Raw genomic sequence first — 13,724 nt, forward strand, 5'->3', positions numbered from 1 at the left:
AAATGCAGAATGGTGCCTAGATATTTTGCCCATGTAAGGGTCTTGTTTGGACATCCAATTTGACCATCTTTGAAAAGCTTGTGTATGCATCGCAGATTACTTACTCCTTGCTATAGTTTTGTATGTGCCAGCTATGTCACTCTACTCTACAGAGCCTTTTAAATATTAGAACTTAAATCTACTCACACTTGTGTTGCCTAAAATATGAATTTCACCCTCCCTACTACTGTCACATCCTAAGAAATGTGCATTTTTGTACAGCCAAGATCTCAATATGTATGCCCCTTACAAATCCCTAACAGTTCTTTGTTCTTTTGCAGCTACTCTTGGTTTTCTCATGGTCTGTCTTTCCTTTTCAGAGTGCTCAGCCCCTGATAGACTACTGTGTGGTAAAGTTAATCACATTCGATTAGTTTTCAACATCAATGTCCATGTGAATCCTAGGTACTACGGTTTCCCAGTGCCTTAGGTCTGTTTCTCATGGGACATCTCACCATTGGGTTACTCCTGTATAAGTCCATGCATCCACAAGTATTCTGCATCCTCCACTGCTTCTATTATAACACACCTGAAAGCTTGAACAAGGCTTCATAATAACCCTATCTGCATCTGTGTAGGTTTTTCAAATCCGGTTTCCACAGTGATGACCTAGAAATGGCGTTATCACTCTTTAGTATTTGTAGTGCGGCTTTATTCCCTTACTGAACTTGCATTAACCACGAATAATAACACACCCTCTTCTAGTTAACAAATTCCCTATCATCACGCTGTCCTTCTGCAGGTGGCATCTCCACTCCTGGCTCCAAAAAAAACTCAAGCTACAGAGAGACATCCTGAATGGAGGCTTCAGTTGAGGCTCCTCCACTAAGGCGGAGGAGAGTCGCCCCACTGCTTTTTGCAGTGGAAAAAAAGGCAAAGCAAAATAACGCTACGTTATTAACATTTTATTTTCTCTGCTGCAGCGTCTCGGTGGGTGGGGCGGGGCAGATCTGCTCTGCTCTCAGAGCAGGGGGAGGAGTGGTGGGCACTATGTAAGTGTGTATGAATGTTTGACCGGCCCTCTCGGGCCAGCCAAACCTTCATGCGCACTTTGCATGTTCTCCATGCAGGCTGCATTACAGCCTGCGTGGAGAACATGCCCAGCCTCCCATTCAGTGCCTGAGCGCCGATTCTTGGCGCTGAGACCGATCACAACGCTGCATTGCAGCGTTGTGATTGGCTATCGGGAGGCTGGAAGCCGTGTGCTTCCTACTTCCTTTGCAGAGAAGAAGCCAAAAGAGGACGCAGGAGAGACGCTGGCCGGCCAGCAGGTAAGTGTTTATCTTTTTTTTTTTTTTTAAACTCCCTCTTCTCCCCTCCACAACCCCTGCCCCACTGGTGTTTACTAGCAGCAGCTGTGCCTGGGAGGCTTACTGCACTAACAGTTGATTAATTCCAGTTCACTACAAAGTATCCAGTTTCTATCCTTTGGTTGATGCCAGTAATAGGAAATTGCATCACTGTTTTTAGCAGTGAAAGCACAAATAAAAGTCCTCTTTGCTGAGGCGTTCTTTGGGTCTCAACCCTTATCACGGCCTCTGTACCTATAAGAAATTAGGTGATCCTGTCATTTGCAGGCAGGTGCCCTTTTACCTGTCATTACTGACCTGTTCGACCCTCTGCCCCTATAAACCTGCCGTGATTTTTCCCCCCAGAAGACTCCTATGTTTAGGTAATCACCAATCCTATTTTGCCTTGAGTCCGATGAAGTCTTGAATATCTAACCATAAGAACTGGCCTCCGGGAACGAGCTGTTCTTTGCCGTAGTATAACTGTGAGACTCAGAAAACATTAACTTTCCTAAACGTATCACACACAACATAGGGAATGACGTGTAAACGTATCGCACACAACATAGGGAATGACGTGATGTCTTACGAACTGTCTCTCTCCGCCTGTTTATGCTTTGAAGGCGTGGCAATTCAGTGCAACCACAAACCCCTGTCCCTATCAGGCAGCTTTTGAAGCACCTAGAAGCACTTGCTGTGTAGCATGTGCTTTACAAAACAAGCATGAATTTGAAATCGCATCCCAAATTCTTGCTATTCATTAGGTTAGATCCTTAAATTATACTTGCATCTTGACTTTTGAATTAGTACCATAACTTTACCAATCTTTTTTGAATGTTTCACCCCGGTGGAAATGGTTTCTGATGGGCTATATTAATGGTTTATGAACCTTTGAGCAAATACTGAACTGTTGATTCTGGTTGTTTCTTGGAACTGATAATTGTGTTGGTTTCTGTTACTTTTTGTTAACAAGTAGAATTGGCTACCTAGTGGTAAATCCACAAAGATCCTTCAGTACAAAGATTGATTCTCAGACGAGGAAAACGTTTGAAACGCTTTAATGGAAACTGGCAGGTGATTTCACAAAGCCCATTTTGCTGACAGAGCAATCACTTTTGTTAACAATTGCTCATGCTGCCCTACAGTATTGGAAAAGGCAATGGAAATGTGGAAAACACGGTCATAACTTTATAGGTCATACACTTTTGTGGTGCTTTTTAATGTAATATAACAATTTTTAACTATGGGTTCATGACTACATTGATTGCTTTTTAGCGGCTTTAAAAATCCGAATGCCTTTCCCCCTTCTGTTTGTTCGCACCCACATATTTGGAGTAGCTGTCGCATCGGGTGTGAACTGTCTATAACTTAGTATTCAAAAAAATTTTTTACGTTTCTTTCTGCAGTTTCTAGATCAGTTCTTAATTTGAGCCGGTGGTGTCCGGTGCTCAGCACTAGCATTTAATTGTCAACACCAGCATTTATCACAGTCTACCACATGGAGGCGTAGTTTATCTCATTTGGAGACGAGTACAAGAACAATTGTTTATAAATTCAATATACATTAAAAATGACTAATAGCCGCCGACCAAGCCATTCTAATAGCTTTGGGTCCTGGAATAATCTGAATTTTCACACTTGTAGGAGTATGATAATTAGTAGTTGTGTTTCTGTCGTCATTGGCATCGCTGGCTGGGGCTATTAGTTGTGTGAGCTGAAGAGGCCTCCTAATGAGGGCCCTGACACTTATTTTTATTTACAAAGTAAGCACTGAGCTAGGTGTTAAAATATTCATTTGTATGGTCCAGTGGGAAAATGCATGGCTATTTCCCAATTTCAAAAGGAATTTGTGGGCAGGGAACAATTTGCAAGAAAAATAGTTTAAAGTGGAGTGGAAAATTCATGTTTTTGATGGATTCTGTGCAGTGCAAAGTCCAAGTTCATGATTCTGACTCAAAAGACGCCTCTCTCCCCACCCTTAAGAGAACATACACAGTAAACAGAGCCCAATTAGAAAGCGTGGCATCCTTTTATTATATAAGCAATAAACTCCCCCCTGCCGTACAGGTCACTGAGGCGTTCCATAACCATATAGAGGAACAAGACAGAAGGCTGAGTTTCTTTATAAGGTTATGGAACTCCAAGGTCCTTACAATGGACGTCAGTGGGTACTTTATCCCATATAATACATGGTCACACCATCTCCTTTCCCACAAACCGCTTAGAACCTTGGTGCATAGATCTTTTAGAAAGAGAGTGCATATTTGCAAACATGAAGAATAAAAATAGAACACCTAGTGCAAAATTAAACTCCTTAAAAACCGGTTTATATATTTGTTGCAAAAAAATTAGATACAGCTCAATACAAATCAGTTTAAAAATAAAGTTGCTGTAGCAGAATGTGTAGAAACCAGCAGAAAGATTTTTACTTTTCTTTAATTATCTAAGGAATGCAAAAAATAATCATGTTCTTTCCGCTAGTTACTGTAAGCTAGAAAAACAGAGCAGAAGTTTCATTTTAATTGATTTAAACCGCTGCTTCATGACCCAACCTGACCTGTTTTCACCTCAGGTGCTGGCTTCGGAAGCAGGCATTCTGAGGTCAAAACTCGACTGCAATAGCTTATTACAGTTGAGTTCTGACGTCTTTTCTTTATATTAGCAACTGAGAGCGTCACTAGGAGCTGAATATAAAGAAATTAGAGATATGAATTTATACAGAGATTGCAGAGTCCCATGTATTACACCAGTATAAGCAGTGCTTAATTTGAGCCGGTGGTTTGCGGTGCTCGGCATCGGCACTTAATTGTCAACACCAGCACGGACAGTCTGCTACATGGTAGCACTGATTGTCTAATTTAGCACGTGCACAACAGTAGTTTATTAATTCAATATACAATAAAAATGGCCGTCTGCCGCCTAAGCCATTCTTATGACTTTGAGGGTCTGGAATAGTCTGAACTTTCACACTTGTAGGAGTGTGTTGGCTTGTAGTTGTGTTGGTACCGTCTTTGGCAGCGCTGACCGTGGCAATGGGTGGAGCAGGCTGGCACCCATTTTTTTTTTTTTTCTTTTTTCAAATTAAGTACTGGGTTTAAGGTTTTACACCCAGCTATCATGGGCCTAGCAAAGCACAAAGTGGCTTGCCTTCTCAACCAGATTGCGGTAACCATACTTCCCTGCAAATAGAGCATTGCAAGTGACTCTCTAAAGTTCCAAATGGATGATTACCGAATGAAGGTAGTGCAGCAGCAACATACCTGAGCGGTTACCAGAAAATGCCCGAAATGCAGAAGATAGAATACCAAATCTTGAGAACACTTTGACTCTTGGGCCCAGCTACCCCTACTGATGACGCTAAGGTTAGAGCTTGAGTTAAATCCAATTGAAGTTTTGATCCAAATCAGGGCAAATCTGATGTGGCCCAAGCTACACACAAATCCACCCTCCGAGATGTATTTAATTTCCCTGTACAAACAAGTTAAACTCCAAGTACCGCAAATATTAAGGCGAACTACTGGCAGATTAAAGTGATCTAGACCTTCACTACTTTCAGAGAAGGTTCCTAGTGGCAGGGTGTTAGCCAGTACATTCCAAAAATGGTATATAATCCTGTCTTGGTATTATCAAGCCAGAGACTCCGTGCACCATATACGTACAATTTAGACTCAGAATCTTACCTATATGAGCTTTCACTTTGAGGTGGAAAGGTAAGTAGTCGTTCGTGTACATCCGACCAGGGAGGTCATGTGACCAGGCATTAATATTTACTGTAGGGCGTTGACCTCATGCTACAGGACAGGCATGGTGGCTATCGTTTGCCCAGTTGCAGCCGCATCGCCTCAGCACGGGAATTCACAAGGAAGGACTCTTGAGAGAGAGAGAAGGAGCTATCGTCGGCAAACACTTAATCCATTAACTATTTATTAATGACCCTAATGATTTAAAGTGTGATGAGAAATCTTACATTTTACAAATTGTATTTTAAAAGTTTACAGATTGTATAGCTTTTAACCATTAAAAATGTATTTGGATTTGAAAATGTGTGAAGTGCCCCTTCACATAAGGTTAGGAAAAAACACATTCACTTAAAAAAATATGTGAATAGTATGTGTTTGTGCGTGTAAGATTTGGCGCTTGTATAAAATGTATAGCATACCTGAGAGTTCTGTTAATCATGTCAAATTGTCACAAAGACTTATTGCGATAACTGGATCTAATAGAAACCATTAGAGAAGATCATATGTATTCCTCGCCTCACCTGTACGTACAGGTAAACGGAGTCTATAAGATGTCCTCTTGAAAGTAACCTACAAATTGGTTTAAGATGTAAATACAGCGAGTTTCAAATAAATGCACTTCAGTTGTTAGCGGTAATTATTAAACTACATTGATCTGAATAAATAAATGTGGTTTTTTTTTTTTTCCCTTTTTTTGTGGCTTTCATTAAAGGAAACACTGAGCACTTCTAGCAGCGAAAAAAAACTGAAATCCATCAATACTGGTAACAGTGAAACCGAGCTGGAAAGAATTTTACGGCGCAGAAAAGTGACAACGGATAAAAATAGCAGCAGTAAGTTTGCTGGAACTCCTTCATAGTGTTTTTCTGAAAGTAGATGTGAGCTTCTAGTAATGGTTGCTCAAAGCGCATTCATTTGACACAGTATTGTTTTTTTTTTCTATTATTAGCCAAGTAAATATAGCACTATTGATTGTGTTGGCGTGGATTACCAAAAGAATGGGACTGACTGGTACAATCCTGTCAAGACATACTACCTGGTTTATTCACTGCATCACGTTTGCTAAATACTAGATAGATCCTTGCAGAATGTGGCGCAGGAGACCGGCACGGTGATTGCAGCCAGGTGTTCGTAAATGTAATGGGGCAGGCTGGGGCAGACTGCAACCCAAAAAGGAAATCAGGCATTTAAGATGGCATGGGGATGAACCTAAAAGAGTAAAGGAATACTGAAATGAAGGTGCCAGGCGCTGCTGCACTACAGAAAACCACAGATGATGGAGGGAAATCGGTGGAAGAGGATGTGCGCTGCAGAAGCGGGTGGGGAGGTCACAAGAGGAACCACAAATGGGGAATTCTGCCTTTTATGTTGATACAATGGATTCGCTGTGTTGGATTCACCTAAACCCTGTGAAATAGAATACTGTATAACAAGAACCATAGGATCCAAGATATTATGAAATCTGAATGACTAGAGTAAGGAAGTTTTAATATAAGCGCCTTGATACAAGTAAAAACTGCAAGATATGTCATCTGCGGGTGCAAAATATGTATCCAGTTTATGTCGAGTGGTAGATGTCGGAACTCCTCTCAGTGGGCCATGGGGCAAGCAGGAGTTACTGGGCCCACCGGTGGTGGCTGAGGATTTTAATCCTTTTGTCACAGGACCTGACCTACTATGGATCCTTCTCAGCTGGGCCAAGCACCCCTTCTGTGCCTGACTCTCAGTTAGGTAGCGTCGGACTAGCAGTCAAGCGTCCTTCAGTGGGAGAGGTGGGGGGGGCGAAGAGAAGACACAGAACAGTGACCGCGACTCATAACTTGAAGTGCAAGCAGCACGAACAATAAATCCGTGTCCAGGTCAAATATTTGTTTCTATATAAAAAGAAGTATTTTAATTCTAATCCTACACATGTAAAGGTAAACAACATTCAAAAGCAATAGCACAATCCCCCTTGCGGTATGGGCTCTAGTAGCTGCCCCACTAACTGTAGTGCAGCGGGTTTGATGTTATTCCACATTCACTGATGGCCAAATCCCAAAAATTTAAAGTATTAGGCATTGCTCAAGAGTTCTCCCCTCTGACTCCTTTCGGAAGTTCAGTCACAAGATTCTGTGGGTCCGCAACACCAATTGTAGTTTGTATCCCTGTGCCCCAAAGTCGCAGTTAATGGCTACCTGCTCTGGATGTATGGAACCCCTCAGCAGCGCGCAGCAAAGTCCTGCTCCGGGTCTGCAAAGCAGAGCTGTGCGCGGTGACAAGCAGCAGCATCCACATGCGTAGGCTCTGTCCTCCGAGCTAAGCTACTGGCTGTTTCAAGAGATCAGGGTTGTTCCTGCTCCTGTGGAGGTTGATCTCTTTGCTTTGACGAGGCTTCCTTCGGTGCAGTTCGCAGAATGCTGGCCATTCCCGCCTTGGTCACAGCAGCAGTTTCTCGGTCCCGGGTGACGGCCCAAACTCTTGCCTTCAGCATCACTGGCAGCCACTCCTGGCATACAGGGCCCGCCGCCACAGCACTCACAAGTCTGGTCACGCTGACCTGGCATTGATTTTTACGGTGGCCCCTCTCTCTGGCCCATGGGGCCACCCATCCGGTCGTGCAGGCTTTGTGCCCTCCATACAACCTTCACTCCTCGGCTCAGTCCACAGTGGCCCATCCTGGCACATGGGGGTCACCGAATCAATCCAGGACACTGGCTACGACCCGCACAGGGACTCCTCATGATAGGGCTTCCCCCTTGTACCTTGCACCTTACAATGCTCTCCTCTTCCTCACAGGACATAGTGGTCTTGGTGACCAGACTGGTACTGGTGCTCCAGTCTCTAGGGCAGGTGGTTTTGGTTTTCCCAGGGTCATGTCCCCTTACCCAGCTTGGAAACTAGCAGATATGGGCACCAAGTCCTGGTCACAGGCAGAAGTCTTGCAGAGCTTTTCCTCTTCACACAGCCCATCTGGCTGCTTGGCAGATGACAAAGTTTGTGGTCTTAAACTCCCTTACTTATAGTCCTTTTCCAGACACAACATCTAATTCACTGTTTGAGTATTTAATGTTTTGTGTTGGGGCTCTGCATCTTTGAAATTGACATATTTTCCCCTTTCTTCTTCCTCTTGAAGGATGTCTGTCATAGCAGGCAGGACCCCGAACCTGATTAAACACACAAGATTCATAGAGACAAGAGTTCACACCTGGATGTCAGCCACGGGGATATGTGCATCAAAAGATTCATCCTGGGCTCATAGGCCTACTGTTTGATTCCCTTATAAGTCCCATCTCTCTCTTCCTGAAATGTGATCTGTCAATGAATCAAAGAGCCCTTTGAAATGCAGCGAGGGGCTTTCCTCTCCCATCTTCCACTGCATGTCCCTCTCAGCTTACAAGAATTCAGCAATACAGAAATCTGTCTTGGTGATTCCCCTACTCATTTTCTCCACCGGGCAGACCTGTGCTTCCCAAAATGGAACCCAAGATCCTCTATGTAATGTATCAGTGCAGGCACACTTGTACTCAGTGGACATACACAGCACACTTACTGCACAGCACTGTTATCCTCATGTATTATGCCACCACAAGCATAACTACTTGCAGCAAATGCATTCAGTCTGCACACACTGTTCAGTACTGCAGCCTTTCTGTATTGTACCAGAGTGTTATTTTAAAAACACATACGCAGTGGCGGCTGGCCAGGAACGGGGCGGGAGGAAACAAAATATTTTGAAAAACACTTATCTCTACGTGCTGCAGCCCCCTCTGTTGTTGCTGAAGAGTCCGGAAGCACACAGGCTTCCCTAAGCCAACCGCAACACTCCAGTGAAGCATTGTGATTGGTCTGAGCACCAGGTATCGGCACTCAGATGGGGATCGGAAGCCTGTGCATATTTCCCACCAGGCTATGCAGGGGACTATGCAAAGTGCACATGACTGTTTGGCCGGGACAAGATGGCAATCCAAGCAGTCATGTGTACTTAAGTGTGCACAAACCACTTCTCCTACTTGAGCCACCTGGCCCAAGCCAGCCCTGCAGTAGCGGAAAGTAAAATGATAATAATGTTATTACTTTATTTTTCCCTTCTGCCACCAGTGGGCCGACGCGCCTCCGCCTTAGCAAAGGAGCTACCCCTGCACACACTGCCAGCATACACACATTTACTCTTGTGCAGTGTACTTATTGCGAGCACACATACACTCAGCAAGTTTCCATCACGAACTCCCTTCCCCATCTACCTGTTGTAGGCCAGAGGTGAGTTAAGGTCACAGCAGCTGAACTTTTAAAGAGGGGAGTAAACCTGTAGGCATCATTCCAGTGTGTGAGAAGTTGGCCTGGTATATTCTGGTCACTAGTTAAAGTGGCCACCTTGCACCAGTACAATTCGACTCTTATGGTAGTAGGTTTAAGACAACCTTTTAAAGAAAGCTATCCTAGTGGTAGCTGTGGAGAGCAGCCTTCAGGCTAAGTCTTAGAGGAATGTATAGCAGCTTGTTTTACCACATAATCTCTTGAATCACCAAATGAAAGGACACCACACAGGTGTATATATATCAAATATATATGTATATATTACTAACAACTCTCTACTAATCTCTTTGAGATTAGACGTCAGGAACATATGCACAAATCAACGTTTCACAATAATTAAACACAAATCTGGCTGGGGCCCTAGGGGCGTACCAGACCATATACTTAAAAAGAGACTTAAGAACAACGACTTGAAAAGGGACAAGGCCTAAGGCCTTTAGAAGTGTTGGGGCCTCACGAAACCACCCAAGGCAGGTAAGTAAAGGACCCCCAGGGGACGCGTGCAGTGTGTGAACACAGGCACGAATCGCCGTAGACTTCAATGGGGCAAGTCGCGGTTAGAAATTAAGAGTTTAAGGGCACTTCGGGAGAGTCTACAAGCAAGTCGCTTACAGGGTAAGTAGTTCTAGGGCCAACACCCACAGGAGCACCGTAGTGCTGGAGTTACCTCACCCAAGCAAGCTGGCTGCATAGGTGTCTTTTGGTGTCAGGTTGCGGTGTCGTTTTCAGTGGGAGCCAAATGAAGGCTTGCTGCTTGTGAAGACAGAAGAAGTGTCCGGTGGAATCCAAGCCTGGATTCAGAAGGAAGACCTGAAAGCAGAGGGGACAATGTACAAAGTCACTTGGTAGTGACCCAGGGCAAGGAAGATGGATGCCCACAGTCGGGTGTTTTCAGGTAGTTCACGGGTGTCTTGACTCTTCAGCCACGAGGTCCAGGAGGTGTCGGCGACGACCAGGAGCTGGATTCGGCGTGTCCCACGAAGTCTGTAGCTTACTGCGGTGTCGGTGACCAGATTGGAGCCAGAAAGCCTTGGTAACAGCAGGTCTCGTGGCAAGGGCAAAAAGTCAGCGGTGCAGACCAGCAAGGTCCGAGGGACTCACTCAGCAAGGGTAAGTCAGGGTAGGCCTGGAGCAGCCAGGGGAGCCCTTTGGAATTGTAGGAAAGTCTTCAGGGGACCCACAAGCCAGCCGGCAAGGGATCGCAAAGACTCCTCAGGAGGATCCACTCAACAGGGGCCCACGCGCACTCAGGCCGAGGTAGGCCTCTGATCTCTGGAGGGATCCCTGCTAGAGGCTTGGACCACACGTGGCCCAAAGCACAGGTTCGTAGAACGTCATGAAGGGGTTGCACTCGAAAATAGTGCACGGTACTCGGGGATTGCTGTTCCTCGTCACTTTTGAGGTCCTCTTGCCTCAGCGTCGCTGGGGACTCAATGGCCTTGAGAAGTCAGGAAATCCTCTTCCTGGGCTGCAGGGACTTCGGGCTCCGGCAGGAGCGGTGGAGTTTGTGACCGTAGTTTGTAGTTTTTGGTGCCTGCCAAGTAGGGGAGTCACTCCTTGACTCCAAGGGAGATTCTTCAGTCTTCCAGAGGTAGTGGAACGTCGAAGGTCCGGGATTCTTCTTCAGAGCGTTGTCCAGGGATATCTAGTTTGCAATGGCAAGGGTTCCCTAACTTATGCTGGAAGGACAGGAGGGACTAGCTCTATGACCCCACCTATGGGAGGGTCAGGGAAGTGGGTGGCTACAGTTACTGGTGTGGGGGTATGATTCCGAAGCGTTTGACACAAAACACGACATGTTTTGATGCAGCCATTCCAAAGTTAGCATTTACCGCAAGGTTCTAATGCACTTAAGAGTATATGGTCTGACCGCATTCACAAATAGCCCCAGAGAATGGACTCTGAGAGCTGTAGAGGGGCCCTGCTCAGGCAGAGGCACCCTCTCACATGAAAACCAAGCACCCTGCCCTCAGGATTGATAGGGCCTGCCTTAGGGGTGACTGATAGGTTTAAATGTGTGTGCAGGAGAGATATAGTGAACCTATATCTAAGTGAGGATTGCTAGCACCACCTCACCCAGGCTGCAGTAGTGGGCCTGTAGTGTCAGATTTAGTCTGCTTCCCAGGGGTGGCATAATACATGCTTCAGCCTGTGAAGTACCTATGCCCTTGGTACCTAAGGTACCATATACTAGGGACTCATAAGGCACCACAGTATCCAATCACTAGTGCACCTAATATGCACTCCATGTTGTTTAGAGAGAACAGAGAGGCTGGGGCCCTGATTAGCAGTGTCCCCGCCAGACTAGAGCCAGAAACCAGTGTAAACATTAGAAAAAAAGTGGGGGCAACATAAGAGGCAGATCCTACTCTCCTACACAGTGACACAGGGTAAAAAGGTTGTGTTCACTACTACTGATCACTACACGGTAAGCTGCCACCACCGCACTGGTGCTGCGTAACTCCTGGTGAAAAAAGAACAATTGATGGACAGAATGCAGAACAATGTCCTACGTTCACCCCAGTACAGAGATCTGGTCCTAAATCCATTGGTTTTTTGTTTCCCATACCATTCCAGTTTGAACCCAGCCATATGCAAATCAGTCTTGACCCTGTGCCTCATGGGAACAGTCCAGCCCGAACTGCCAAGCCAGGTCCTCCCTGGACTGGAAACAAGTATCCTAGCACCGGTTTCGGGGTTTCACCCCTCTTCAGCCAGGATAGCTTGACTCCAGTGGCATGGAGAGCACCAGGCCCACGTCTGGGCTTACCCATCCAGCTAGGGGTGACAAATGCAAAAAGAACAATTGATAGACAGAATGCAGAACAATGTCATACATTTACCCCATTACAGAGATCTGGGCCTAAATCCATCGTTTTTGTGCTCCCTGGTGAAGGCAGCAGCGCTTTGAGTGCCCCATCCCGGTCCAACAAGATGATAATCCTGGAGACAGGCCTATGTCATGGCGCACACACGTGATCCGTGTTCGCCTATGATCAAAAATCTGCATCTGGGAACCAGACAAAATTAAGGGACCAGACAACAGTAAAGTGGGGCACTCCGGGCAGGGGTACACGTCTCTATCATGCAGAGGACTTTTCCGTCCCAACAGTAGAGTATTGTAAATTCATCTAGCGGTAGCATAAGCTAAGATGTAAAATAACTAGAGGTAAAGTATGGAGAAATATACATCTGAAACTTCAAGAATGTAACTAATACTATCTCTAATAAGGCTAATGTATGTGCAATTTGGAGGTAGCCAACCCTCTTAGAACACATCTGGAGGTAGAATGATGTAACAAAGTATACATATGTGTTACCATAATGTAAGCTGTAAAACCTAAGAGGGGTGGAATATTGGTGTATAAAAACATATCTGGGGGCACCATGATGTAGTATAGAAGGCCCCAGAGATTAAGGTACTAACTGAGAATTAAATTAATGAAAGATAGTAGAATTCAAATAGTAATGTTTAGTATACAATTGATCGCAATAAAGAGACAAAGGTAGAGACCTTGGTGAAGGATGGGATAGGATTTGCCTATTCTGCTAAAATAATAATCTAAAGAAAATGAAATAGGAGGTGCCTGCAAAATAAAAAAGAACACATACACATCGAAAGAATGAAATAGTGAAAAACAAGCTGCATTTACTGTTGAACATCAACATTATTGCGAGTTTTTTATTTTTGATTAGAAAATTAAAAGACTTCACAAGGCAGAAGTAATAAACTAGGTAATATTTGAGCTCAAAATAATACATTTCAAACGTACTGTAATATACTATAAAATGTTGAAAAACGTGCAAAAGACAGTGACAGTTGTCATGTGAAAAATGACGAGAAAGTACAAATTATGTATCGCCTGATATCGGATGGTGGTGACCAATAATCGGGATAATAGGTTCAATTCAGAGAACAGATCTTTCAGTGGGAATTATATGTCGAATTATGTCCTCTAGGTCTAATGGAGTACTATTTTCTAGGTCCTGCTGGAGATCTGTCTACCTCAGAGTCGAAATCCATGCCCCTGTTGCGATCTGCTTCCAACGCATCCAGGGAACTCTCGTCTCCAAAACTTGTGGAAGCCGAATTCAACAATGGCCTAGGGGATGCTAGGCTAAGCATAAGATCATCCAGTTCAGAAGGAAGTACTGGTCCATCTCTGGGGTCGCCGTAAGTACAAACATCACTGATGTGTAATAATTCTTACAAAACTCCTCATTGACAATTTACTGGGCTTCTGCTTTTCTACGTCTGTTTTTTGCTCTGTATTAGATTTAAATTTTTCATTGGGGTCTTTTTGAGCCAATAGTCCTTCATGGCTTACATTGTTGCTTGGGTTTTTGTCAAACTCTTGAA

General features: G+C 44.6%; 1 protein-coding gene across 1 annotated transcript in view; it reads left to right on the forward strand.

Annotated features, from left to right (window-relative positions):
* Positions 1-13,724, forward strand: part of SHTN1 (shootin 1) — a 592,071-nt gene that overhangs the window by 443,213 nt on the left and 135,134 nt on the right. Inside the window, exons 15-16 of the mRNA XM_085603138.1 lie at positions 5,781-5,901; positions 13,349-13,538. Coding sequence (XP_085459264.1) covers positions 5,781-5,901; positions 13,349-13,538 — 311 coding nt within the window. The remainder of the gene's footprint in view (positions 1-5,780; positions 5,902-13,348; positions 13,539-13,724) is intronic.

Source organism: Triturus cristatus, chromosome 1_2 (assembly GCF_964204655.1).
Source record: "Triturus cristatus chromosome 1_2, aTriCri1.1, whole genome shotgun sequence".
NCBI classification, from domain to species: Eukaryota; Metazoa; Chordata; class Amphibia; order Caudata; family Salamandridae; genus Triturus; species Triturus cristatus.